This window comes from Strix uralensis, chromosome 2 (genome assembly GCF_047716275.1).
Source record: "Strix uralensis isolate ZFMK-TIS-50842 chromosome 2, bStrUra1, whole genome shotgun sequence".
Taxonomy (NCBI): Eukaryota; Metazoa; Chordata; class Aves; order Strigiformes; family Strigidae; genus Strix; species Strix uralensis.
In genome coordinates, this window is record NC_133973.1 from 52414510 (window position 1) to 52438531 (window position 24022).

At 42.0% G+C, this 24022-nt stretch overlaps 1 protein-coding gene across 4 annotated transcripts in view; it reads right to left on the bottom strand.

The window, feature by feature from the left end:
* REPS2 (RALBP1 associated Eps domain containing 2) overlaps nt 1-24022 on the bottom strand; it is a 104387-nt gene that overhangs the window by 48392 nt on the left and 31973 nt on the right. For all 4 annotated transcript variants that reach the window (XM_074858712.1, XM_074858711.1, XM_074858710.1 and 1 more), the window contains exons 2-9: nt 18588-18711; nt 16238-16386; nt 14427-14550; nt 11580-11677; nt 10664-10802; nt 8639-8702; nt 6815-6957; nt 3914-4008 (exon numbers count right to left, since the gene is read on the bottom strand). In XM_074858712.1, coding sequence (XP_074714813.1) covers nt 3914-4008; nt 6815-6957; nt 8639-8702; nt 10664-10802; nt 11580-11677; nt 14427-14550; nt 16238-16386; nt 18588-18711 — 936 coding nt within the window. The remainder of the gene's footprint in view (nt 1-3913; nt 4009-6814; nt 6958-8638; nt 8703-10663; nt 10803-11579; nt 11678-14426; nt 14551-16237; nt 16387-18587; nt 18712-24022) is intronic.

Sequence of the window (24022 nt, forward strand, 5' to 3'; positions counted from 1 at the left end):
TGTTTTATAAAGTTGCACATGGGATTTCCTAATGCTTCTGAGGAAGCAACATAGCAAAAACATGGCTTGAGGACTCTGAAAACATTTGTACGAAAACTTCACAACCCTAACTAGCCCTGACACTCTTTACTTCAGAGTGCCAGACTAAAGACCTAATTCAGTGCATGCTTGAATTGATGGAATGACTCTCACAAATTTCAGTGAGCTGTGAGCATGACATTTCTGAGGGTGTTTAGAGCAACCCCAGCCAGTCATTTTATGCATATAGTGCGAAAACTTGTGTTTTATCTTTAAGCTTCTGGCAGTGAGAAAGCTCGTAGAAAAGAGCCAAAGGAATGGGGGAAAAAAAAAAGAAAAAAAAAGAAAGACCAGAACCAGAGTGGGAGATGAAAACTTGAGAAAAAAAAAACAGGAAGACAAAACCTCCTTGGTTAACAAAAAGCAGTCATCCTTGTCATTCTCAAGAATAACATTAGAAGCCTTTGTGTGTTTTGCAAGTTTAACAAAGCCTAGCATTCAGGTGACCTGTCTCCTGTCATTATTTTCTTTATGGATGCATTCAAGAACTGTTCCCATTGTATTGCAGTACTGTAGTTCAGCATTCACAGTAAAAACGGTCTTCTGAAATTAAATTAAACCGCCTGAATGGATGATAGGTGGAAAGAGACAAAGACACGGAGATAATGCATAACTGATTTTACTGATAATAGAATATTTTTAATGTAGTGATCAAGCATCTAAACTATATTTCCTCAAGCAGCCAAGCTACAAACTAAACATCAAGTGTGAATTACTGCACTTCCCACAGAGGGAGATGAATCACTGACCTTCCAAATGATATTCATTCAGGGTATTAATTCTGAACATAAAAACATCAGTTGAAAAAAAAAAAAGTCAAAATCAGAGATTTTATAGTCCATTGATCCTGGATAACAAAGCACCAAAATAACAAGGCCCTAAAACAAACTAATTGAGAGCTTTGCCCTGCATGTCTAGGACCCAGACAGTGAAGAAATGGAGCAAAACCAGTCAAACAACTGTGACATAGTCAGGTAGCACTACCTGTGCTTAGCCAGCAGGCAATCATCCTACAGATTCTTATTCAATTTCAACCTAGCCATAAAAAACCCTGATTTTGCAGAACATCCTTGCCATCTTGCAGAACCTAGGAATGGAGCAGAAGATCCAGATGTTCCCCCAAGAACATTATCTGACAACAAAGGCAGCACAGTAATCTGCAAGTTATTGGCAGTTATGGTGAGAGTCTCTCAAGGAGGAGAGCACAGGGATAAGGCAGAGAAGGTCTGAAATCTTAATTGCTGAAAATCAAATTAAAAATTAAACATAAAATGAGGGACTTGTTGCTTGTTTGCGTTTTTTTACATTTTGTACTATATACCCTCTACAGCTATTTAATTATTACTATAATATTTCTACTATTATCATCTCCTCTGCAGCAGAAAAACCTAAAAAGCAGAAAAACATACAATTTAATTGCTTAGAAAATCATCTCCTTCTAGATTTATCCTTACGCTGCACATACATTGAAGGACTACAAACAAGAAGAGCCTAAAAACCAGACATTAACAAAAAATTATAACATTGCATTGGTTAGGATACTGAAACGTCATTTTATTTCTAGGAAACACAAGATGACTCTGAAAGCTAGATTTCTAAGCTTTCTGAAATATATAAAAGAATGTTGTAATCTTACAGTCCCAAAGGCTGTGCTACTAAAGAGCAAACTTCCTCACAACACTGCAATAACCAAAGACCACTTTGCATATCTGGATAAACACTTGTGAAGTCAATATCCTAATAAAAACAAGGGCTTCCTAGACCAGAGATACTGAAGTAGATCCTTCTACTTCAAGTCTCCTAGTCAAAAAGTCATGAAGCTACATAAATTGAAACTTTTTAATTATGTGTATAAAATATACATAATTATATATTTATATTTTTAATATAATTTAATTATATATTATGTCTGTATCTTTTTTTATATATGCACGCGTATTTGTACATGCACATGAAAATGCAAGTGAAAAAGAGAAGCTGATACTCAGGGATCTTACCTACTGACAAAAGTACATTCAAACAGGGATGTGACAGTTTTTAATTCAGAAGACAAATAATTCTCTCTAAAAATGAATTATCTTAAGCTGATGCAGTGAGTTAACTCAAATACTCAGTTGACTCTTACTGCAGTATGGAAATGGAGTTATGTATATGTGTACATACACATGCTGACATCAGCAAATGAGTTTTCAACACAAATCGCCTTGAATTTTGCCTCTTATGCTTGTTTAAATTCCAAACCAATACGCATATATGCTAACGAGGCACACTCTCAAGGGACTGTTGAGCTTTGCCACACAACCGCACAGTGAAGAAGTGCTAGCGCAGCGTGGCCTGTGGCACAATCTTGGAGCCCCCTCCAAACCACCCTCCCAAAATAAGGTCATATGGAAGGGACTAGGCTGTTCTGCTACAGTAAAGGACCTGACTACACTGCCAATGCACCAGCAGCCCACACTACCAGAACAGCAGTGCTGCTTTCAAAACTCAGTATGACTGCTGTACTTTGGCCTATCTGCCGTACAAAGAGCAACACCACCCAGGGAGACTGCATATATTTTTAACAGTTCCAGAAGATAAACTGGATACTCAAAAGCATTGGCTGCAGCATTGCCCAAAGTGAACACTGCACTCCATAGCAGCTTCAGAGAGTCTGCCTGGTACCACTACTGAGCTGAATTTGATGAGGGAACAGCTGAGTTCTGATCCAGAAACACCTCAGAGCAAGGCATAGGGAAGAAATAACTGGAGAACAGCCTTGCTGAGCTGCCAAGACATACCATTACTTTTTAACTTGGAAGCAGCATCGGAAGGGCCCATTCTTGCAGTCACTCTGCCATTTGATTCACTACCCTAAACACTAAACCCTTAAATCCTGTAGCATATATATTCAGAGCTGCAATATCCAGGCACAACTCAGTGGCCATGATTAGTTCAGCTTTACAAGATCTTTAAAGTTTCAGTTTTTAACTTCAGTGATAAAAACGTTTCTCCTTAATTTAGTTTTGCTTGCAACAGTCTTCCATTACAAGGCTAGTATTTGTTGTGATATTGCTATAAAGGATCTCCATTCTTCCCTCAAAACACTCTTCCCAGCTCCTTACAATTACTACCTAGACCCTTAGATGGTAGTTCCTTAGTCTATGAAAAGGCTGGATATTAAAAAGGAGACTGAATGACTTAGAACAGAACTATGCATGTCCATACAGTACAAAATCTGGGATAGTTTCAGCCACCAAAGAAGCAAAGTACAAGGAATCAGGACAAGCCGAGCCTTTTTTCTTCTCATCATCAAAACTGGGGGAGCAAGTATGGAAATAGAGCACTGTAAATGGAAGAAACACTCAAGAGCTACACAATCAGGAGTGCCTGACTAGAACCAAGGTCTGCGCCTGAAGCCTCACATTTTCAACCAATTCTGATTCAGGAGATACTTCACCTGAGCACTGTACTTGAGCCACTGCCCCTCCTGCTGCGTGGGCTCTGCCCCTCACCGTTGGCTCCCTACACTGGAGAGCCAAAAGCAGCCCCGCAGGGCACGAACAGTTAAGGTGTATTTCTTTGCAGACTCCAACATCGCACAAGGCTAGAGTCCCTTGATGACTACTGTGAACTCTGTTATGTGGGAATACCTTTTGAAAACCCTGTCAGCCCTTTCCACACACTGAAGAAATTGCCAAGAGAGGGGTTTAAGATGGCTTAATGGGAAGCTTAGAGACTCTTAAAGTCCTCTCACTCGTGGTTCTGCTGCTATGCACACCACAGTCACTGTGAAGGTATAGAGACCTACTCCTCTGCACTCTGCAAGGTAACTACCTTGCTTACGCCTTCTCACCTCCGTTCGACTGAAGTCCCGACTCTGCTGACCGCCTGGCAACGACTCAGAATAAGAATCAAATAGTGTGCAGTCACGCATGGGCTTCAAAGAAGCTGCAGGGGAAGGAAAAAGAAAGAAAACAAAACCAGAGACATGCCAAGTCTTTGGTTAATACACACTTCTTAAAAACCTGTTCCAGCATCGTTTTGCCCTTCATTTATACGTACCAGAACTCATTTGTAAGTCACAGATGACAAACACCATGAAGAAAATGTTTCTATCTTGTATTCTGAAAAAGTCAATGTCATCAAAGGGATAGTACGTATAATTTCTGTTATAGAAATAATTGTGAAATTTGGGAGGAGTGATGCTTGGCAAACATTAACTGCCAAACAACAACTTTATTTGCATTATTCCTCCTCACAGTCCAGTATCAACTTAGTTGGCCTTACAGTTCATACCTTGCTGTCTTAGGAATGTTAAAGGTACTAACCAAGCCTTCAACTCCAATTTTTGACATTTTGAATACCGAGAAGTATAGCAGAATCTACATTATACACCGGAATTGAAGGCTACCAAAGAGCAAGGACACCTGAACACAGTAGATGCTGCAGTATATACCCTCTTTAACTAAACAGCACTGAGACTAGGGACAAAGCAAAAAAAAAATCAATTTTAACTTCTCACAAGAATATTCACAAGAACCTCATTTCAATTCCACAAGCTCAGTTCCTTCTGCTGGTATCACTCTGGGATTAGTTCCTCTGAGATAAATCTGTCTTAACAGCTGGAAAACAGCTTTTCTTAAGATCAAGACACAAAGGCAGGATAACCAGTTCTCACATCAAATTTCTAGTTTTTGGCTAGCATCTAGTTTTTCTGAATAAATTCAGCTCTTGCAAATCTGTCTTAATTTACAATACAGTTGGTTGCATACAGGGCAAATAGCTTTACAGATTCTGTAAATTAGTTTTAATAAAAACTTTCAGAAACAAAGGTGGTGGGTCAAATTGTTAATGGAGCTGTGCCAGGATAGCATTCGGATCTGTGCTTGTAGTTTGTAGAACAAACCATAAAACTAGCAAGATTAATTCATTCTTAAATGCTCTGTCTTATGCTCCAAGTCACTTTATTTGAAGCTTTAGCAGTCTTATCAGATGCAAATATTTCACTTGAACCAAATTCTGCCTCATTTTAAAACTAATACAACAACCTAATGAAAAACAGTTTCCAGTAATCTTCATCAAGTTCCTAAGAAGCCAAAAAAAAAAAACGTTTTAAAAAATTTAAAAATCAGAGAAAAAAATAATCTAAGTTTCACAGAAATCAAATTATGAAAACAAAAAGTTTCTCTTGAAAATTTCTTCTGGCATTTTAGGTAAGTGTATAAGGCACTTGCTTAATTATCAATGCTTTGATTTCAGAAGTTGACACAACGAGGGCTCTACACTTTCTTGTGATTGGTGGTGTTACAGTGTGTTGAGATGTCTTGCTTTTTATTAAGCTAACCAGAATTAGCATACTAGCTGATGTACTTACAGTGCCTACAACAAACAATTAGTTCTTTTCCCCGCTTCCTGGTAGATCAGCTTGAAATGTGTCGTTGCATGCAACACCATAAAACAATAATCATCTCTGAAAGTGGCAAAGACCCCAGTGCTGAAAGGGACAAATTAGGGGAAAAAAGGGACTCCCAGGGAACAACCACAGCTTACCATGCTCTTCCTCCCACTGATATAATGATTCCCTACCTCTAGAGATAGTTATTTCCATTGCAGTTTCACCCAAAAAGGCTTAATGTGAAGACACACCAACAAGAACCTGCATGGAGAAGCTTACAAGCTAATTTATCATGAGAAAGGCATGAGAGTAGTGAACAAAGTGGCAGTCCTGGAGGGAAAAGGGTAGTTGTAATTATGACAAGGGAATGTAATTAGAGAGACTAAAAGTGATGAAGACTTGGAAGCACATGTTTTACAGGAGCTTCTTGCTTTGGATATGAAGACAGTGGATTATAATGAACATGGCTCCACCAGAAATTACTTCCCAAATCTGATACAGGGTGAACATTTAATTTTCCTAACTGCAGCTTGATTTGCTCTTTTCCTGTCTTTTAATATATTGAGTGTCATCAAATTTAATGGAGATTTTATTAGGTCTTAAATATTATCCCTTAGCACTGTAATTATCATCTGTGATTAATCCTCCTTGCCCTAGAAAGTCATGCACATTTTTTAGATGAAACAGTATATATTTCAATGTTAATTTATAATTAGAAGAGACACAACTGAAGAGAACAAATGAAAGGGCAGGTCTCTCACTGCACACTGTTACTGGGGTATGTTATATTTTGGATTGGTTCATCCTTGTGCTCTACAAACTGTTGTAATCCCCCCATCATTACTGCAAATTACTTACAGAAGAATCTGTGGATTACACAAAATGAATTACAAAAAAATTCAACCTGTGATACAACTGGTAATAGCATCTAACAAAATATATTTCCATAATAAGTTCTAAGACAGTCCAGTATCGTTTTCAACACATATTCGAGACAGATACTTAAGGGAAAAATCATCAAAAGAGTTAAAAGCCATGTAACTCTTGTTGCATTATCTTTGCTGCAGGTAATCACCTGCCACTGTAGCTACAATGACACCTGAAGCACACTGCAGCAGAGGCAGACATTAAGAGGCAGGTAACTGCTACACTTTGCATCACTATTTTGTGCTTTTATATATTCCTTCAGCGATTGCCTCGTAAGCACAGTTAAAAATGCATGCATTAAAAAGCAACCGGAGAGCCATTACGTGGTGTAGAACCCCATCCTACCTGCAGGATGGAAAGTGAAACCTGTCTTACACGCGAGTTGGCTTCCTGAGATGGCTACAGGAACACAACCCGCCGCAGGGACATTACCTGCTTGAAGGTACTCAGGCAGCAGCGTCTCCGGCAGCGTCTCCGGCAGCTGGTAACCATTCTTCCTTGCAACCACGAGGTGGAAAGCAGCACAAAACTCTGGGAGTGTCAGCGCCCCGTCGCAATCCACGTCACTCAGCTCCCTGCAGGTATGACAGGCACACATTTTCCAAGCCGCTACCTCAGGGAAACATACATGTGCAATCACAGGGGGGACAGAAATGCAACTTTGAGAAGGGATATTTTAATACGAGACAAGCATCTCTGCCATTGGCACTTAATCCTAACTTGTACATTTGTCTCAGGGAAGATGAAGCAAGCTAATTTTCTAATATTGACTTGTTGCTTTTTTCTTTATTAATAAAGTACATTTTTTGTTATACATTACACCATACAATATGAAGGTATGTATATATTATATCATGAAATACATATCCTGTACTTCCAGGGTGAAATTAACTTTCCAGTGGTTGGAAGCACTTTTGGACAATCCATGCAGGTTCTTGAACCAGTTCAAGCAGAAGAAGTTAAAAATGGACTTCAGCAATGGTTACTTAGCACCATTGACTAGCCTCAAGGAAAGAGCTAAATAATGCTCTTGATAAGTTTAAATGTTATTGTTAATTTCTCACTAAAGTGGTTCTCTTTAATTCTGTGATGCTTCTCAAACACTAAAACTGGACTTCAGAAATTCAAGAACTCAATTTTACAAATTAACTCTGCAAGAATTGAGCAAGATTTTATCATGAGCACATGGACTAAAACAAATAAACAACTTCCTACTCTTTGAAAGTAATGAGCATTTGTCAAGCTGTTGAGGTTATAGTAACAAAGACTGAAACATTCCATGTTAACACAGCAACACAACCTGATAAATCAGATCATCACAAAATTATCTACTAGAAAGTTTTCTTTAATTTTGCACAGAGGACAACTTATGTCAGCAATAGAAATGTGTTTTGTTAACATATTGGGTTAATCCATTCTTTTTAAGTAACCTTAAATTTAAATTCCAACAGTCATTTCCCCCAACACTCTTTTTTTTTTTTACTTTCACAACTGACAATCCACTTTGAAGATTCCAGACTCATTCTTTGACCCTGACAGATGTTTAGGCTCTAGCAAGCTTTTCTTCTCATCTCTCTTCATAAAAGCATATATAAAAGTAAAACCTCTATCAGCATTTCTGATCAACATTTAAAACTGTTCATTCTTCCTATCTGAGATGCAAGTATGACACTGAATTACAAAGCACCATGTTGTTTATGAAAATATAACAGAATCCTTGTCAAATTTTATCATGTACAGTTCCATCCGCAATCATTTCTAAATAAGCTTACTAAAAGTAAGTGTGCTGGTTCATTAGAAAAGCACTGATGAATTATGTAGTTGTGCTTACTAAGAATTAGGCATTAATTAGGCCTCCTCTGACAAAACACAGCCAGAAACATAAACACATCTAAAACTTTTCAGAGGTGCTTCTCCTCTGTGTCATTTCATGAAAAATGTCAGTTTGTTGAGCTAATGATGCTGCTTACAATATACTTAAAAACAGCTCTCACTTATGTCGCTGTTCGAACCTTCCCAGTCCAGCTGAGCAGGCGAACATCTCTCCAGAAAACAACTACGTCAGGGAGATCAATAAGCACCCTGCTGCTTGGGCCTAAAAGTGATTCTGGAGATAAGAGCAATAATTACAATTGAAGACACTTTTCAAAATCTAACAAGAACTCTTGAATTAAGAATCCTCTAAAAGAAAAAAAAAAAAAAACAACCCACAAAAAACCACAGGATACATATCCCCAGCACTATTACAGTACTTACCAGATGTGAGAAAGCTCTGGGATGGGCAGCTTTGACTTTGTGAAGAAATTCTTTGCCACAGAACCTGTTGGGAAACCGTGCCTTATCAATCACTAGAAATTAATCCTCCAATTATTTACCTTTGGCCAAGGCTGCCGCATCAGAAGCAGCTGGTTACTTTATGTCCAGATTAACTGGATGCTAATATAACTGTTGGACCATTTGTCTCTTGCTGAGTAAGTGACAGAGAAAGCCAGACAGAGCTGTTGACCTCATTTCCCCATTCCCTCCGCATGAGAAAAAATAAGTAAAGGAAAATACGCTTTAGTACTAGTGATTCTAACCAGCATAATTAGTATGTCATCCATGATGAAATAACAGACACAAATGGCTCTGCTTCACCCAGAAGCAATGTGTATGGCAGTACAGTGCTGTAGTGTCTGCAGCTCTCCCAAGACACTGCTTCAACCCTGCAGTGGCTCAAATTTTATGGGGAAAAAAGAAAAACAAACCACCACTCAGGAGAGTCAGATAGCATATAGTCTGTGCATATAGGATGGTGAAGAAGTGGATTTGTTAGCTAGGAGAAGAATGAGAAGGGCTGTTGTGGCAGGGCGAGTGAGGATGCCTGCAACAGGACAGTAGGTATTGGAGGTACCCTGGAAGCCCTTCCTGGATACAGGCTTACAAAACGTAAGGCAACATAAAGCGCAGACTTCTAGGTCTATATTCCTCTTCCCCTTAGGTGTTCAGGTCAGATCACGCACTGCAGTACATAAGAAAAGCTGTCACTGGGGCGGGTCCAAGACCCACCTTGCACAGCATGTCCTCCCCAACACCAGATGCCAAGAGAGGAGAATGTGACTATGACAAAGCCATGTAATAATAATGTAGCTCCATAATATCCCCCAATCTCTTGACCACCTGTGATTTAGTAACTTTCCCAACCAGAGGTAGCACTTAAATATTCAATAGCTTCTGACAGATTTTTCAGTCACAGATTTCTCAACTTCTTAAACCTGGACAAACCTCTAACATCTGTATCACCCTGCAGCAAGGATTTCTACAGCTTACTTTAGAATGTTGTGGAAGCTCAAATTTGGCATTTATAAACAGTAATTTTGGATGTCCAAGGACTGCCTGAGAACCTTACTCAACATAAAGGAAAATGCACAACTACCTGAGAGGCTGTATATCCATATACACATGCATACACAGTTACAGACATATATAAGTCTGTGAGGAAATACAATGTTGTTGAACAACCACCTTCTCTTTCAAGCAAATTATATGAAGGAGACTTAACTGAGGCAAAGAACTGGTGAAGCACTAACTTTTGTCAGCAGCAGGTAATTTATTTAAACTTGGCTGGATCAGAGCCTCCCGAACCCCAGTAATACAGCAGAGCTCAGTAAAACCGCCTCAATTTAAAACCTGTGATGTCTTCCTTGCCAGATCAACTGTGTGTACCCACAGTAACTGCTCTCATGATCAGCCTGATCCTCCTATTCAGGATGGAAACACAATCTCAATATGCTGTTAACAATACTTTTACCACATGTGTGCTCTCCAGGATTTGCTTTTAATCACCTAAACGTCAAAATCTCAATCCCTCAGGGCCACAAACACCCAGGCATGACCACAAAGGACAGTTAACTGCATGCTTCACTTCCATCACATGGATGCTGCCACATTTCTGCTGGGAAAGCAAGCACAACCCTAAGGGTTTTTTCAGCTCAATATACACTACAGATGTGATCCACAAACACAGTGGACCAAATAGTGACAGCTCATTTTAATTTCTACTGAATCACCAACACTGCTCCCTTAGATGTAACTGTTCTTCTAAAATCAGGGTATTTAACAAAAAACATAATGGCTACAGTACTGGCTTGCTCTTTGAGTTGTCTGCCTTTAGAAAGAAAACGCAATCAACTCTCTCTCATAAACTCACTCCAGAGAGAAAAAAGAATGAATCTACTTAACGCTTCTCAGGTCTCAGCCTGGTCCTTCTACTTGACACGTACAGCATTTGGTAAAAATTACCTGAAATAAAGGAGTTCAGGTCAGGCTGCAGGGACCTGAACTGGTTGATGTAGTAGTCTCGCTGCTCCTCCGTTATCCTCCAAGGGTCATCTGAGTAGTGGCTGCTGCTGTCCTGCTGCTCCCGCTCCACTGAAAGAGACTGAAGAGAGGGACACTGGCACCAGTCGAGGCAGGGGGCTAAAAGGGCCATGTGGGGCACTGGGAACCTCATGAAACCAGTTTCACTCTCTTCTAATAGCAGATACATATTTTAAAAAGACAAGAAGCAGAAACGGCCACGCTGATTACTGTTCCACTACTTATCTGTTAAAGCTGAGACTAGTATCAGGTGTCTTTACCCAGGTAATTAAAGGAAGTTTTACATAACCAAAACTAAAAGAAAAGGGAAATCTTACTACTGCTGACTGCAAGAAGGAAAGTCCAAGTCATACTTTATTACCTCTGGATTCATTTTGGGGTTCATTTTGGCTGTCTTCACCAAAGAGAATACACAGAGTATTAGGCCATAAATTCTGTGCATGTGTTACAGATGGCATTCTAAATCAAGCAGGAATCTCTGTGAAACCTCATGTATTTTAGAAATGAAAATGTTTTACTTCTGCTAGGATAACCATAATTTTTTTTTTTACTTTTCAGCTGAAGATTCTCAGTCTAGTTTTCCTATCTATGCTATTTGGTGCTTCTCATTCTACTTAGCTTCAGTAATTTAATTATGTGGATTATTTATTTTAATTTCTCCTTCACATCAGCTTTTTTTTTTTTTCATGCATTAAAAAAGCACGCTTCAGTCTCTAGTCTAAAAACACCATGGAGAACACTTTTTACTTTTGAAGTTAGAATTCTTCTGCCTTTTTTTTTTAATTTCTCTATTTTTTTTTATTAGTGCACTACTTAAGAAAAACATGCAATTCATTACCCGATTAGGAGTTGAACAGGTGAGTGCAGGTTTGGCTCCATAATTCCCTGATGATGGTCCATCTTGCTGGTGAGCAGAGTGTCTGACTTCATAAGGAGCTACAGACATTTAAAATAAAGTATATAAAAGAATGCATAAGCAAAAAGATTCTAGTAGGCTAAAGGAAATAATTCAATAACATAAGGTGAAGAATCCAGCTTGTGAACCTAGTATCACACTACCAAAGTCCATTTTGTCAAGCATCTACCAAGTAAACCTAGTATCACAGTATCAAAGTCCATTTCGTCTTCTGCAACAACATTCCAGCCACATACTTGTCTTTTACATTACATCATTCTTCAGGCATTACTGATAGAAACTGTCAGTTATATATTACTAGATAACAGAAAACAGTCATGTTGAAATATATATTTATATAGCCTGTTTATATATTTATACATTTTATATACTTTATCCATATATAGCATAAGCCTGCATTACAAAATAGAATAGTTCAACTGAGCTGCAAAAAAATATGCTTTGACAATGCTATCAAATAGAAAATCAGTATATACTCTTCCCCCTTCCCTAATTTCTGTTAAAAATTACAATTACTACTTCTTTTGCTAAAATAAGTCACATTCACTGCAGCAAACACAGTAAGCAGTGACATAACAGCACATTTAGAAACAATGTTTTAAAAATAGGTCAAGTATGCAAACACAAAGGCAACTCACTTGCAAACCCTTAGAGCCGAGAACTCCTGCTGCCAGCCTATTTAAAATTTACCACTACAAAGACAGTCAGCATTAGATAGACAGAACTTAAAAGACTCTTGATGAAGAGTGAGACCAAGAAATCTTAAAAATTTTGAACTCAGGAAGACCTTAGAAATTATACTGCTAACCCCCTTGCTTTCCTAAGTGGTCTTATCCTGTATCAGTATCTATTTTTATTCCTGTACAAGTAACTTCTAATTTCAGAAAAAAACACAGGAAGGAAGTAGGGAAACATACGGACGCTCTTGGAGAGGAGATTTAAGCACAAGGCCACACTGCTGTGTGTTTGCTAGCAATAAAAACTTCCAAAACTATCAAGAAAAATGTACATAGTCACAGTTGCAGTGCAAAGGGCTACCCTTGGAGACACATCATCCAGTTTCGGGGTCAGACCTGCAGTACAGACCAGCCCACCCAGCTCAGTGCTGTGGTGCTACCACCTCCTGCACATACTAGGGTGCAGCAGCTTTCAGACCTACCCTTTCGCATGCTCTTCGGAAAACCATAAGGGTCCTAATCTTCAAGTCCAGGAAGAACCAGTAGGTCACCTAGGCTGGCACTTGGTACAATATGGGCCATAAAATGTTACCCACTTACTGCCAATGAGGTCATATTTGGCTGAAGTATTCCCAGTGGGATTAAGTTAGAAGAGACTCCCTTTCCGGAAAACAACCACAGTGTTCTACACTTCTAGGATTTTATCACCTTAAAAATTCAAGCAGTTGAATAATTAATTTTAGAAGTCATCGTCAGCTGGATTGAACGCTGCTGCCTCTACTCCGCACAGCCGCTGACTCCATGAGAAGTTTCACTGAAGTTATGATTGCAACCAAATTCAGAGGAAAAAAAGAAAATAACACTCAAAATACACCCCCACTAGCACTGACAGATCTAGGACACAGTCCCAGAAAACAGCAGCGCACACAACATGCAACCTAGTCGGCTGCTCCTGATGGCCCCCTCCTGCCCGGCTCTTCCGGGTGTGGGCTATCTGCCACATGTCTTCTTCACTGGAACAGAACATGCGTCATCCCAGAAGATGACTTCACTGGTGCTGCTTATTTCAGAAGTCAACCATCACTGTTTTAATCAGTTATGCCCAGTGTGGGGTGGGGGAAAATCCCATCTCTGAACAAACAGCAGTTTACCTAACCAGCAAATGAATGCCTGTGACTCAGTACTGGTATGATTTTCACGTGAAGGCCACTTGATAGTGTTGAACATATTCTTACCATGGCTGTAGTGACTTTCAAAATGTTGTAATTGCTCTGTTTTTTCACTCATTTGTAAACAAGGACAACAGCTAGAGGACTAGCATGCTCCACTCCTCCTCACTCACTGTAAACACACTAACTGAAAGCCAGAGGGATGATATACACCGATGCCAGGCACCATCTTGGCCACCAGATGTTGCAATTAGGAGAGCACAGGCAACTTACTATTAATGGATTTAAAGTTACTTACTATTAACGGTTTGTAAAGTCTTGGTAAAACTGGCTTCTGCCCTACTACCCTCTTACTAAAATCAAAATGTTTTGCTGCCTACTCTAATGGCAGTGAGATCAAGGACAGAGCATCTATGCAGTGCCCTATTTTTGTCTGTTTTTCCTAAGTTACATTGTGGGACTGTTTTTATATTCATTTATTATTTTTATATTGTTATTTCCATTATGAAACCAGAGAGATTATTTTTCTTTCCTGCAAAGGAAGGTTGACTGCCAATCTGAAAACTAATATAGCAGCTACTGAAATCAGGAGTGGGCTTTTCTTCCCCTCTAATGAAACCAAAAGCATCATGCACTCTGAAAATACTCACACTCTGTCATTGGGATATATTGCACATAGTCTTGTCAGAGATTAGGTATTAGCATTTATCTGTGAGCAGTGACACATAAATCTAACCAATTTACCAGAAAGCGAACAGGATTGAACAATCAAAATAAAATTAGATGATTGAATCATTTTCTAAAATACAGGTCTAATTAAATGTTAAAATCATTAGGCTGTCAGTTGCATTTGAAATGTGGATGCTTCTGAGAAGGAAAAAAAAGAATTGAATACAATGCGCACATCCCAGTTTTTATCCTACCTCCATGCTGCTGCTCCAGCCCACTTCTTGATTTACCATATCCATAACTTAATGGTATTCTCTGGTAAGTAGATGGAGAAGCAGGAGGTGAGCAGATTGGAGACATCGGTGGAGACTTGAGTTCCTATTTCAACACGAAATGGAATTCTGAGATGACAGCAAAACAATCAAGTAATCCTAAATGGCGATCTGAATGTGTACAACATGATGGACAAAGAAAAAGCAAATGCTGTAGTTCTCTGAGGCCCTTTATTTCCAAGAAAAGTCTCCTTCAAAAACAGAAGTTGGTAAAGACAGAATTTGATATTGAGCCTCCTAGGGGCAGAGCATGGCAAAGCCATAGCAAAGCTTTACAATGAACAGCTTAAGGTATTTTACTTCCAAAGATGCCTGAAGAAGTACACGTAGGATGGTTAATGTGACTGGTTATCTTTGTATTTACATAACACATTCATTTAGGGTGAGTGCATTCTTTGTGGGAGAATGTTTTTCATATAAAACATAAAAAATTAAAATAAATCTCTGAATTGGTATTTTAAGCACTCTGTGGCTTTGTAGGTGTTACTGAGTATCTATCCTACAGCGTTCTCTTTCCCTTAACTTAACAGATTTTTTAAGAAGAGGATGTGATCCTGAAACAGTTTACTGTGTAGAAAGGAAAATATAACACAGCCCAGACAACCTAGACGGAGACAGAGGTTTGAGGGTAGCGTTCTGCTTCAGCGTCAGTACACATAGGCAGATAGGCACCCATGCTCCTCTTCCTCATCCTGTTATTCCACCTGTGTATCTTGTCATCAGCTCATTCCTGTTGGTTGACCTCAGGCTGGGAACACCATTACTCAGGTCAATGCACCATGTGACAAATGTGTGCGTGCGTTATGGGAAGATAAATCGCCTGCCACCAGGCATTTACAACATGACCTGATATGGTACCAGAAGAGAAGGTGTTGGGCCTGGGGAAAATTATGAAAAATCAAGGTTGCGCTGTGAAGCTGCTTGTATCTGAGTAAGCGCTCTCAACTCTCCTAAATACATGTAATACAAATCTCCCTTAGGCAGCTTTATTAAATTGGCAACTCAGAACAACAGACGCTGGGATGATGTTTCACTGAAGACAAAAGAAAAGCAGATTTCTTCTGGACTACTCCTGGGGAAGATCAGAATGTAAGAAAATCTGGTGGTCTTATCCCACACAGAAAGAGTGGCTCGTGATTCACAGAATCAACTAGGTTGGAAAAGACCTTGAAGATCATCCAGTCCAACCATTAACCTAACATTGACAGTTCCCAACTACACCATATCCCTAAGCGCTATGTTGACCCACCTCTTGAACACCTCCAGGGATGGGGACTCCACCACCTCCCTGGGCAGCCCATTCCAACGCCTAACAACACCTCTTCTCCAACTGAGTATTTTTGTAGTGACTAAGGATCATAGTGGCCATGAGAAATCACTCACTTTCCTGTTCTGTTTCACAGACAGATTTCTGTTTGCTGCTCTTCCCCTAGTCCTCTCCAAGAAACAGTGCTGGACTAAGTAGGAGGACAACACTGAAAGAACTTACACAGCATATTACAGGGCTGACAGCTTTATACAAGCTCATATAGAGAAATTCCCTCCAGGGATGCAATTGGGATGCACCAAAATCAGAGCATAGCCCTGATCGGGATTATTTGCATGCCAAGAGCTCATCTCTTGTCTAGTACTGCAAAACTGAGTAAGCCTACATGACTGTAATCATTTACAGGACTGGACCCAAAGGGAGGATGCATAATCACATATTGGCGTGAAGGAGACAGGCCTGTTACCTGTTTGTCCCCTTCATCTGTTCTTTTGTAGGAATTTTTTTCCAAAGGTGCATGTGGAACCTGAAATTTAACTCCATGGAGTTCTGCTGGAGTCCCGTAACGTACTTCACTGTCATTTTTCAGCGCCATAAACCGTGGCAGAGGCAATTCTTCATTAAAAGAGAAAAAAAATCAATTGAGAGTACAAAACATTAAAAGTACTTTAAGCAGTATTGTCTTGTAAAACCAATGAAAAGTTTATCTATAAAAGAGTACTATTTATACTTTGTAACGTTTATAAGTGTGGAACTCTTGTGATTATGTCTTGATAAAAATGTGAATGGTACACAGAGCTACATTCACTATCTTAATATATCATTTCTCCATGCAAAGAGAAAGAAATAAGCCTTGTGCATGTTATTAAAGCAAGTGGCAAACTCATTTCCTGCCTTCAAAACATTGTCTGTAATGAAATGAATAGTATCCCACAGAAACTGTGGGACTGATGAATTAATCAGTCGGGATCACAGTATCCTCAATGCTGCCATCATAAAAGGAACAAACTAAAAATGGTAGGTTTAGAGATCATGCCAAGCCCTGGTGAGACGACCGTGTCAAAAGGTCCCACATTGCATCTGCTCTGCAGAGAAGAGTAGTGATGCTCTGTCACTCTTTAAGACAATTCAGGATTATTTTCATGAAACACCATTTATTTTTGTGCAGAGTCACCCTGAAAGATCAATACAACTAAAATCAGCAGAATGCTCAAAACTGAGCAAAGCCATACATCCCCTCTGTAATAATTTACACCTACAGCTACTACCAGAAGGAAAAAGAAATTAATTGGAGTTTGGTGCATGTTACTCACCCCACTCTAAAAGCACTCATACATTTCAAGAGAAAATGTAATTAACACTGGAAGTGTTTCAGTAACAGTAAGTAAGCAGGCTATCAATACATGGACTGCAAGTACCCTTCTTCACTCGAATTTGTGGATTATTTGCAGATGCTGGACTTGTAAAACATACACAGTCTCACTTAGTTCAAGTTTCTAATTTAGTCTGTTGGTTTTTGCTGTGGTTTTTATTTTTTCAAATTAGCATCCTTAAAAAAAGATGTCAGTGCAAGAGAGAGCACACAAGCTGTCTGTAAGGAAAACTGATAGACAAACTCAGCCCAGCCTGCTTTAGCCCTGGTTTAAACTCCCCTGCCAGCAAGGCACCAAACCGAACCACGCCAGATGCATCTGATCCCCTCCACTTGATCGGGCGCTCTGCACCACAGGAGCAAAGCTCCCACAGGTCTGTACAGGCTTGCCAGCTGGGCTTCCCCTCCGGGATGGGCCAGGCCTGGGAACCCCCTCTCTGTGCCCTGTAACATAGATGAATTCACATTTTGTTGTCCTTAGCAGGGACAGCAGAGCAGAAACTGCGCTGGGAGCAGTGACCTGATTGCGAGACTATGGGTAGATCCTGCCTTTCCTACCTCCTTTCTGATCTCCTGGCCAGTTGTGTTGCTGCCTTCAACGGGATGGTGGCAAGCACTCCTGCTCAGAACACAGCCTCAAAGCCCAGTCTGAATGCCTGCCTGTGATGTGGGAGCTAAGGGATCAAACCTGTTCAGGCTCAAGCCCAGGTGAAAAGCCATCTGTTTTGCAGCCTGAGCCCTGCTGAAGCAGAGTATGCATCACCAAGGCAAGAACATCGAGCCCCTTCCATTTAGTCACTATCAAGGTTTCAGAGCTAAAAGGGACCTGCTTTCTCTCTTCAACCTTGAGTTTGATAAGCCTCTTAAGAAGTGTTTTTCTCCATCAAGAATGGTACAATTAATATTACTGTTAATTCACTGAGAAGAACAAAGCTGTTTTAAGTTATACCTAACATATGTTTTCATACCTACTGATAGGAAGCACCACAATTTTGTCACCATTACCCATTTATTTCAGCAGGATTATTTGCTAAAACAGATGAGTGTTGCAAACTGCCCTGCACAGGGGGACCCCTGACCTGCCCACGTCCCCCACAACACACCTCCACCCAAAACAGCTATCAGCTCCCACTCTGCAGAGCTGTCAAGATCAGAGGCTGAAGGTGAGAGAGAAATGCATCCCCAGCACTGATCAGCTGTCATTCATGCCATTCCATTGGTAATGCCTTTTCCAGAGGGGGATGTCATCTCAGCTTTGCCATAGATGTAATTCACTGCAATTTTCTACCAGTCACTTGGAGAATGTAACATTACCTTCTACTCTTTCTCTGCTCCTCAAAATACAATTGTTTCACAGACACATTAGAACAAAAGGTTTACCACCACAGAAAGGTGACAAGTGAAAAAGAAGTGCATAGTGCTGTAAGAAAGATTTGTTACTTACCATTCTTAATGCTCTCAATCCGTACTGGGAACCCTGACTGCGCTGCTGCAATTAACTTCAAAGCAATATAAAATTGAGCAGGACCAAAATAACCCACACGCTTGGCTCCACAAATTTCTGTAATCTAAAAGAGAAGAGACACATAGCTGGTTAAATGCACTTCACTCTTCCAGGGAATGTAAACACCTCTGCACAAACAAAGAAAAAATTCATTAAATGCAAAACGCTTGTTGTATTTAAAGCTTTCTATTAAGCATATTTCACAGAATCACAGAATCAACCAGGTTGGAAAGGACCTTGAAGATCATCTAGCCCAACCATTAACCTAACACTGCCAGTTCCCATCTACACCATATCTCTCAGCGCTATGTCGACCCTACTCTTAAACACCTCCAGGGATGGGGACTCCACCACCTCCCTGGGCAATCCATTCCACTGCCTAATAACCCGTTCTGTAAAGAAATACTTCCTGACATCTAGTCTAAACCTTCCCTGGCGCAATTTGAGGCCATTCCCTCTTGTCCTATCGCTTATTATTTGGTTAAAGAGACTCATCCCCAGCTCTCTGCAACCTCCTTGCAGGTAGTTGTAGAGGGCGATGAGGTCTCCCCTCAGCCTCCTCTTCTCCAGACTAAACAACCCCAGTTCCCTCAGCCGCTCCTCGTACGACATGTGCTCCAGACCCTTCACCAGCTTCGTTGCCCTTCTCTGGACACGCTCGAGTAATTCAATGTCCTTTTTGTAGTGAGGGGTCCAAAACTGAACACAGTCATCGAGGTGCAGCCTCACCGGTGCCGAGTACAGGGGTAAGATCACTTCCCTGTCCCTGCTGGCCACGCTATTTCTGATACAAGCCAGGATGCCATTGGCCTTCTTGGCCACCTGGGCACACTGCTGGCTCCTGTTCAGCCGGCTGTCAATCAACACCCCCAGGTCCCTCTCTGACTGGCAGCTCTCCAGCCACTCCTCCCCAAGCCTGTAGCGCTGCTGGGGGTTGTTGTGGCCCAAGTGCAGCACCTGGCATTTGGCCTTATTGAACCTCACACAGTTGGCCTTGGCCCATCGCTCCAGCCTGTCCAGATCTCTCTGCAGAGCCTCCCTACCCTCGAGCAGATCAACACTCCCACCCAAGTTGGTGTCATCTGCAAACTTACTGAGGGTGCACTCGATCCCCTCGTCTAGATCATCAATAAAGATGTTAAACAGGAGTGGCCCCAAGACCGAGCCCTGGGGGACACCACTTGTGACCGGCCTCCAACTGGATTTAACTCCATTCACCACAACTCTTTGGGCCCGGCCATCCAGCCAGTTTTTTACCCAGCAAAGTGTGTGATCATCTAAGCCTCGAGCAGCCAGTTTTGCCAGGAGAATGCTGTGGGAAACAGTGTCAAAGGCCTTGCTAAAGTCAAGGTAAACTACATCCACAGCCTTTCCCTCATCCACTAAGCAGGTCACCCTGTCGTAGAAGGAGATCAGGTTTGTCAAGCAGGACCTGCCTTTCATAAACCCATGCTGACTGGGCCTGATCCCCTGGTTGTCCCGCACGTGTTGTAAGATGGTACTCAGGATGAGCTGCTCCATCAGCTCCCCAGGTACCGAAGTCAAGCTGACAGGCCTGTAATTTCCTGGATCATCCTTCCGACCCTTCTTATAGATGGGCGTCATATTGGCCAGTTTCCAATCTGTCGGGACCTCCCCGGTCAGCCAGGACTGCTGGTAAATGATGGAAAGCGGCTTGGCGAGCACCCCAGCCAGCTCCTTCAGCACCCTCAGGTGCATCCCATCCGGTCCCATAGACTTGTGTGTGTCTATGTGATGCAGTAGGTCACTGACTCTCTCCTGGATTGCAGGGGGGGGTCGTTCTCCCAGTCTCTATCATCTGGCTGAGGGGGCTGGATTCCCTCAATACAACTAGTCTTGTTATTAAAGACTGAGGCAAAGAAGGCATTAAGTACCTCAGCCTTCCCCTCATCACTTGCTACCAAGTTTCCTTCAGCATCTAGCAGGGGGTGGAGACTCTCCCTGGTCTTTCTTTTGCTATTGACATACTTATAGAAACATTTCTTGTTATCTTTGATTGCTGAAGCCAGATTAATTTCCAGCTGGGCTTTGGACCTCCTGATTTCTGCCCTGAATAGCCTCACAGCCTCTTTGTAATCACTGTGAGTGGCTAGACCCTTCCTCCAAAGGCTGTAAACTCTCCTTTTCTCCTTGAGTTGCAGCCAAAGCTCCCTGTTCAGCCAGGGTGGTCTTCTCTGCCGCCTGCTCCTCTTAGAGCACCCGAGGACTGCCTGCTCCTGAGCCATAAACACTTCCTTCTTAAAGAGCGCCCAGCCTTCCTGGAGCCCTATACCCTTTCAGGACCATCTCCCAAGGGATCCTGTCAAGCTGGTGCCTAAACAAGACAAAGTCAGCCCTTTGGAAGTCCAGGATGTCAGTTCTGCCTAGCCCTTTCCTGGCCTCTCTAAGAATAGAGAACTCTATTATTTCATGATCGCTGTGCCCTAGTCGTCCTCCAACCACCACATCATCCACCAGTCCTTCTCTGTTCACAAGGAGGAGATCTAACAGGGCCCCTTCTCCTGGTTGGTTCTCTCACCAGCTGTGTTAGGAAGTTGTCCCCCACACATTCCAGGAATCTTCGGGACTGGTCCCGCTCTGCTGTGTTGTATTTCCAGCAGATGTCTGGGAAGTTGAAGTCCCCCACAAGAACAAGGGCAAGCGATCGTGAGATTTCACCCAAGTGCCTATAGAATATTTCATCCACCTCTCTGTCCTGGGTGGGTGGCCTATAGTAGACTCCTACTACAACATCTGCCCTGTTGGCCTTCCCCCTGATTCTAACACAAAGACACTCCACCCTGTCTTCACTGCACTTGTATTCAAGGCAATCATAACAGTCCCTAACACACAGTGCTACCCCACCGCCTCTCCTACCTTGTCTATCCCTTCTAAAGAGCTTGTAGCCATCAACTGGCGCGCTCCAGTCATGGGAGGCATCCCACCATGTTTCTGTGATAGCCGCAACATCATAATTTTCCTGTTTCATCATGGCTTCAAGCTCCTCCTGTTTGTTACCCATGCTGTGTGCATTGGTATACATGCACTTCAGATAGGCTGGTGTTTTGCCCCCTTCCCCCTTCAAATTTAGTTTAAAGCTCTGTCAATGAGCCCAGCTAACTCCTGCCCCAAGATCCTCTTCCCCTTCTGGGACAGGTGCATCCCATCTAACACCCAGAGGTCTGGTGCCCTGTATACCAACCCATGATCAAAAAAACCAAAGCCCTGACGGTGACACCAGTCTTGAAGCCACGAATTCATCTGCTGTGTTCTTCAGTGTTCATCCTCATCCATCCCCCCAACTGGAGGGATGGAGGAGAACACAACCTGTGTCCTCGACCCCTTGATCAGTTTCCCCAAGGCCCTGAAATCTCTCTTCATTGATTTAATACTTCTCCTGCTAATGTCGTCGCTTTGTTTCAACTCAGGACATTGCTGTCTGATCACATTCCCCTTAGTATATCAGAGACAGATAGGTAGCTGTTACGCTTTTCAGAAGCATTGCTGGGTAACACTGCTATCCTAAACCAACTTAGGGGTTTTCATACTACATATGATTTTAATAGCAGGTGAAATAACAACTTGTTAAGTACACTGTCCAGTGAAACATTTCCATTGAAGAAGCTAAGGTATTCACAGAAAAATGTACTTAATATTAGTGCTTACAGCAACAGTTCAGACAAATATTGTACTGGGAACATAAACACAACACAAAAAACACCCCATCACACCGCTTGTGCGGAACACTTTTCTTTGTGAAAAATTAACATGGTCTCAGCACTGAAGCTTGACTTCTATATATACTTCACTGTTTGCTTCACTCAGCCACCTCTACAAAGCAAACAGCTCTACGTTCATACGCTCAGACAACAGCTATACAAGCAACAGCTACCAGCAGGTTTTAAGCACAGGTGCCAATGCTCCCATGCCTGGAGCTCCCAGATGTTCACAAACAAACCTCTGCTGGGCATCAATGTTAGAACGAAACCTCATTCCTCCCAGATGTAAAGGGAAGCCCCAAACTGTTTTCCCAAAAATACACCTAGATGAGCAATGTCTCCTGGCTGGTGAGGTGCATTGCCCGTGTGCAGCATGACAGTAGAGCTGTGCTGGTTCTTCATGGGTAAAGTGCTGCTCTCCAGAAAATCCCATCCACAGATCGCTCCCAAGCTACAACAGCCTGACAGAAACTGTTCTCAGATCATATGTATAAACAAATAGCACAAATGAATAGTCTGTTTTTTCTAATTTATTTTTATATGTATATATACACACACATACACTGTGGCAAAACATGAGGTGAAACAATTACTGAAAAACTAAATGTTTTGGAATGGTAATTCTTACTAACCAAAAAAAATTATCTTCAAGCAAATTATTTCTTCTCTGGATGTGGCTTCCACTTTGACTGAATGAGCTGTGGCTTTCTTCTCTTCCTGCGAGTTTTGGAGATGCATCGCTTAATTCCTTGATCACAAGTATCAAGCAGCTTTCTTTTTTCTTACTTCTTGACGAAAAGGGAGATTGATTCTCTGTACGAGGACAGCTTCAACTAACCAGTGGCATTCCCCATTTCCTTTCGTCTACATATCTTTTTTTCTGAAGTTACTCTGGCTTTTTAAAAAGTTTTTTTTTTTATCCCTCCCCTTCTGTCATTGGCCTTACTTCTTTTGTCTTCCAGTGGGAACAAAGGGAATTTGGCACTTGCCTGAGATGGATGGTGCTGAAGCATGACTGAAAATGGGAGTATGCTGGGGGGGGAGGAACAGGGGGAAGAGAATTCCTTGGAGGAGAGCTGCACCCCATCCGGAGTCAAACACATCACACCCACCTCGGTGGATGGCACTATACAGACCCCACTGTTGCAGACGGCTCCCCACTGCCATAGGGAACAACACTGCCCATGGTGGGGTCCCGCTGCACCAGTGGGTTCCCCACCAGAAGGCTATGGGGGTCCCATGGCAGGTGGTGACACCACAGGTAATGCCCACCGTGCTGTGGGAGCAACGCCTGCCTGCCTGCCTGCGGCATGGGCATGCTGCTGGGACAGCCCATCACAGTACCAGCACTGTTCTGGGAGGGCTGGGCAGAGCATCGGCACCATTTCTGAACTCCAAAGCAGGTACCGGCTTCCCTCCCCTCATCTCTGGATGCTCCTAAATCACTCGACCTTGCTGCCCACACCTCCCACTCCTCCACAGTCCTTCCCCACCAGCGGCCCTGGTTCTGCCTGGCGCAGCGGCGCGGAGCACAGCCGATCAGGTTTGATCCAGGACAGGGAGTGTGCACGGCGACTGCGGCCCAGCCAGCTCCCCAGGGCACAACCGCCCAGGCACGCCAGACCCCCACAGCTCTGGGGACAATGCTGCAGCAGC